The sequence below is a fragment of the Chanos chanos genome, chromosome 16 (assembly GCF_902362185.1).
Source record: "Chanos chanos chromosome 16, fChaCha1.1, whole genome shotgun sequence".
Classification (NCBI taxonomy): domain Eukaryota; kingdom Metazoa; phylum Chordata; class Actinopteri; order Gonorynchiformes; family Chanidae; genus Chanos; species Chanos chanos.
The window spans coordinates 6,562,974-6,567,816 of NC_044510.1; the positions used below are offsets into that span (position 1 = coordinate 6,562,974).

General features: G+C 48.7%; 1 protein-coding gene across 1 annotated transcript in view; it reads left to right on the forward strand.

Annotated features, from left to right (window-relative positions):
• The first annotated feature begins 2,275 nt into the window (after nucleotides 1-2,275).
• Nucleotides 2,276-4,843, forward strand: part of c1ql1l2 (complement component 1, q subcomponent-like 1-like 2) — an 18,228-nt gene continuing 15,660 nt past the window's right edge. The window contains exon 1 of the mRNA XM_030793739.1: nucleotides 2,276-2,905. Within this exon, the coding sequence (XP_030649599.1) occupies nucleotides 2,276-2,905 (630 nt within the window). The remainder of the gene's footprint in view (nucleotides 2,906-4,843) is intronic.

Genomic DNA, 4,843 nt, shown 5'->3' on the forward strand with positions numbered 1-4,843 from the left:
AGACTATCCATCTGCATGTCTGCTCGAGCAACTTCCTCTCCGTTCCCCCCGAAATGTCTGGCATTCTCACGTCTTTGGTGTCTTTTGTTTGACAGGCAGAGCAAACTGTATTTGATTAAAATGCATCGCCTGTTTACCGCTCTTCCTCCTTCGAAGAGTTCGCTCAATTTATCTTTTCCACATATGTGCGGAATCCGTTGCCATTTCGTGTCGCCCGGACTGTCCATTGATCAACACGTAATGTAAAAATGTCAGCTGTCCGGGATCGGGGGGCCGGGGGGGGGGGGGGTGTCTTAATTCAATCAAACAGGGGAAAAGAGATCGATCAACACCTCGGCCAAAAAACAAAAAAAAACCCAAGCAAAAAACAAACAATAAAAAAACCCAGAATGGACCAATAAGCAACAACTTCGGTAATGGGCGGGGAAAACGGAGGATTATTGGCAGTCAGGGGAAAGGAGAAAAAAAAAGTGAAAAATTCAATAATGCTAGAGTGCGCGTGGGTGCGTGTACACACACACACACACACACACACACACCAGCAATCAATACAGCAGGTATAAGAAGTCCACTGACGCTACAAACAAAATTACTTTGGAACATATTTCATTAAAACATCGAACTGGAAATGAAAACTTAATGGAACATTCATTTAACCACTCTAATACAGCATTAACTTGACTTAAACTTTGTATGCGTGTGTGGGGCGTAAGGGAGAGAGAGAGAGAGTGAGAGAGAGAGAGAGAGAGAGAGAGAGAGAGAGAGAGAGAGAAGGACATAGAGTTTGGTTCCTACTCTCCCCTCTCCTTTTTTTCTTTTTAGCCAATAATTTTTGACAGCACCTCTTTTCTTCCACATTTCCTCTCCGTAAAAATAACCGAAAAAGCCCTTCTAACTGTCTGTGAGCCTGTATGTAATACAAACGAGTCATAATCAAAGTCATTTTCCCATAACATGGACTCAGTTCACCTGAGCACAACCCTCCTAGAAATCGACCAATTATATCCTTCCACTAAATGAGCCCCCAAAGGGAGGTATGAGTCAGTACAGGAGCTCAAAATATTCAGTCATCCTATGGAATGAATCAAACTGTCAGTATCCTTACAAAGAGCAGAGTTATATTAAAAAAAAGTTGACTGGTCAATCGTTTATGTGATAGTTGATGAACAGTAGTTAAATATTAGCGCTACTTCCTTTAGTTATGTTGGCTCAAAAGTAATCACATCCCTCTCTTTTTATTTCTCCGTCCTTTGCATTTTTCCCTCCTCCTCCTCCTCCTCCTCCTCTCTCCTCTCCCTCTAGTCTTTTCCTTTCCTTTCCTTTCCTTTCCTCTCCTCTCCTCTCCTCCTTGGGTGAGTTTGTTTCTCTGCCTCCCTGCCAGTGTTGCTGTGACGAAGAGGACAGAGAGGAAGAGGGAGGAGGAGAGGAGAGGAGAGGAGAGGAGGGGAGAGGAGAGGAGGGGAGCGGGGGGGGACGCTCTCCGTATAAAACCCACAGCTGGCGGGTCTGTCTGTACAAACAGACTCAGTCTCTCTTTCCCTCCTCTCAGCTCTTCATCTGCTGCCGCTTTCTCTCTCTCTCTCTCTCTCTCTCTCTCTGTCCGTCTCTCACTCACTCTCACATACACACACGCTCCCTCTGTATCACTTCCCACTCTCTCTCTCTCTCTCTCTCTCACTCTATGGCGTTTGTCATTCTTCGTTTTCTCTCTCTCTCTTCCATCGTCTAACTTGCTAAGATCGACTTTTTGGAGAGTTTCTTTCTTTCTCTCTCTTTTTTTTTTATCTCGTGTGAGAGCGTTCGGCGTGCGTAGCGAGAGTGCACGTATGTGTGTGTGAGAGATCCGTCCACGCTTACGCGTGTGTGTGTGTGAATGTGAGAAGTCGACTGCGAGACCTCTTCACTGTCGGCACGACACACACCCGCTCTAAACCGCGCGGAGAGTGTGTGTGTGTGTATGCGTGCGAGAGTGTGTGTGTGTGTGTGTGTATGTGTGTGAGCGAGCGCGTGTGTATGCCCGTACGTATGTGACTCTCTCCCTCACACACACTTGTCCATACATTAGGGTCATCCCTCTCTTTTCTGTCACCCCACTCTCACTCCTCTTTTCCTCCGCTCTCACTCTCACTCTCTCTCTCTCTCTCTTTCTCGGAGTCTCGGCCCCCCCTCTACGGCCGTCACCATTTCGGCCCCTGGAAGACCCACGCTGGCCGCCCAGCCTCTCCCGCGCCTCAGCCTGGGCAGGAAGACGCTGGTGGCGGCCGCGGTGGGGGTGATGCTGGTGTTGGTGCTGGTGGTACTCATCCCTGTCCTGGTCAGCTCTGTGAATACCGAAAGCGGGCATTACGAGATGCTGGGCACCTGCCGCATGGTCTGCGACCCGTACCTCAACAACAAGGGCGCGGCGGCGGGGGCGGGCGGCACAGCGAGTACCGGATCCACGGGCGTCCAGGCCGAAGCCGAAGCCCTGGCCGACCACAGCAACATGCCACCCCTCTCCACGCTCGTCCAGGGGCCGCAGGGGAAGCCGGGAAGACCGGGCAAACCCGGACCCCCGGGCCCTCCCGGAGAGCCCGGTCCCCCGGGTCCGGTGGGGCCCCCGGGTGATCGAGGGGATAGAGGACGGGGCGGTGTTTTGGGGGGTCCTGGTTCTAACGGAGCTATCAGTACGGTTACATACGCCACTCACCCGCGGGTGGCCTTCTATGCGGGGCTGAAGAATCCACACGAAGGCTACGAGATTCTCAAGTTCGACGATGTGGTGACCAACATGGGTAACAATTACGATGGCACGTCGGGCAAATTCATCTGCAGCGTTCCCGGCACATACTTCTTCATCTACCATGTCCTTATGAGAGGGGGAGACGGCACCAGCATGTGGGCTGACCTCTGTAAGAATGGACAGGTGAGTGATAAAAGAAAAAACAACTGCTTTCTATGTCTTCTCTATCTGTCTGAGAACTACAGAAACTGAATTCTAAATTGTAAAGAATTCTGCAACATTCTAGAATACAATGGGAGTTCCTTCTTAGTGTGAGCCACTAAACTCTTTTTGGTCAAAGTTTAGTGAAAAGTAAAAGACTTTAGGCTGTGTTTAATTCACTATTCAGATTCATATCATTGTTCATCTGTGTGTGTGTGTGTGTGTGAGTGAGTGTGTGTTTGTGTTTCTATGTTTTTGCAAAGAATCAGTGTGTGGCAGAGAGGTCACTGGTATGTTCTGGGTTTTCAAATTTTACCACTCAGGAAGCAATTTACCCCTTGATTTTTCTCTGATTGTTTCTCTATCTAATTTCTAACGTATGATTCTAAATTCTCTACTTGTCTATTACATACTCGCTCTCTTTCTCTCTGTCTCTGGCGTCCGTTCCGTATCATTACAAATACCACTCTGTCCATCTGTACCCCTCGCGGGCATGATCTCACCTGTTGTTGTGAGGGTGACTTTCGCACTTTTGCTGGTGATGAGTTGGTGCGCGAGGGGAAAGCGAAGTAATTAATTAAATCGCTCCGTACTGCGACACGGGAGAACGGAAAAGGCTTAGTTTCCCCCTATCTGTTTCTCTCCTGTACTATGTGAAACTGGTGGGGTATGGGGAGGCATCTGGTGTGCGTTTTCACGTGCCCCCTGGTGAGCGCGTGTGAAGTTCACACAGCTGCACCGCCACACACGCTCAGAGACAGAGAGCGTGATGTAATCTGGAGCACGAGACGCTCTCTCTTCCTCTCAGCTCGCTAATGCGCAGTGACATTGCGCTCGTGTCCCTCCTGCGAAACGGAAAGAACAGTCTCTCTCTCTCTCCCTCTCTCTCTCCCTCTCTCTCCCGGTCTTTCACTTTTCCATCAGTATCTTGGCTAATGGAGTACCTATGCACAAAATAATAATACAAAGTAGTCCAAAAGTTTCTATTTACACTGGAGACTAGGAGGAAATTATATGCAGCTTCGTAAATCTGGCCTTGTAAAGTGCTTGCATTATGTACAAACATCAAACAAAATCACCCCATACTCCGTATGTGAACATAGAGTACATCGATTCTACGACAAACACAACGCTGGGCTCGATTTATTACTGTTGTTTTATTTTAACCGACATTTAAATTGTCTTTTATCCTACTGGTCGCATAACCTTCGCTGTCTCAAAGAATCAGACAGCCCTCTGTGTGTCATGTGTCATTCCGCATTTGCCCTGTTTCCGCGTGCTTTATGTAGTCGCGATGCCTCGTAAGGGGGAGCGAAAATAACATGGTGTGACACAAATTAGGCACGCCTGCGGGCTCCTGCAACTTCGGGGACGCGTAATCACAGTGTCCGAGACGAGAGACGCCCCCTGAAACGCAACACGTGCTATTATCGCGAGCTATCGGTGACAAACTAAAATTACTATACTTATCCATAATGGAGATCTCTCTCTCTGTCTCTCTCTCAATTTTGTGAGTTTGTGTCTGCGTGTGTGAGTACGCTGACCAAAGATGGATTCACACATAGAAGAAATAGAACGTATCTGAAGAAGACAGTCACAGGAGGTCTCGTATGTGCGTCTACGATGAGCAAAGTTAAAGTAGTCAAATGTCCTAAAATTAATGACGTTTCGTGATCTATTCTGGGTCGCTAGGGTTGACGCGTCACTCGGGGAGACGTTGAGTTTGTACACACGACGCCCGAGGCGGACCTTTCAGATGGGCACGTAGGGAAAATAAACACGCGTGTGTTCTCTCTGTTGAAAGCCCCGGCTTCGGGGATAGGCAAGAAACGAGAGCTTAAGCGATACACTGAAGTGTCATGCCGCTTCAGGACAGGACGGAAGCGCATGTCACGGTGGCACTTAACGAATCGCGATATC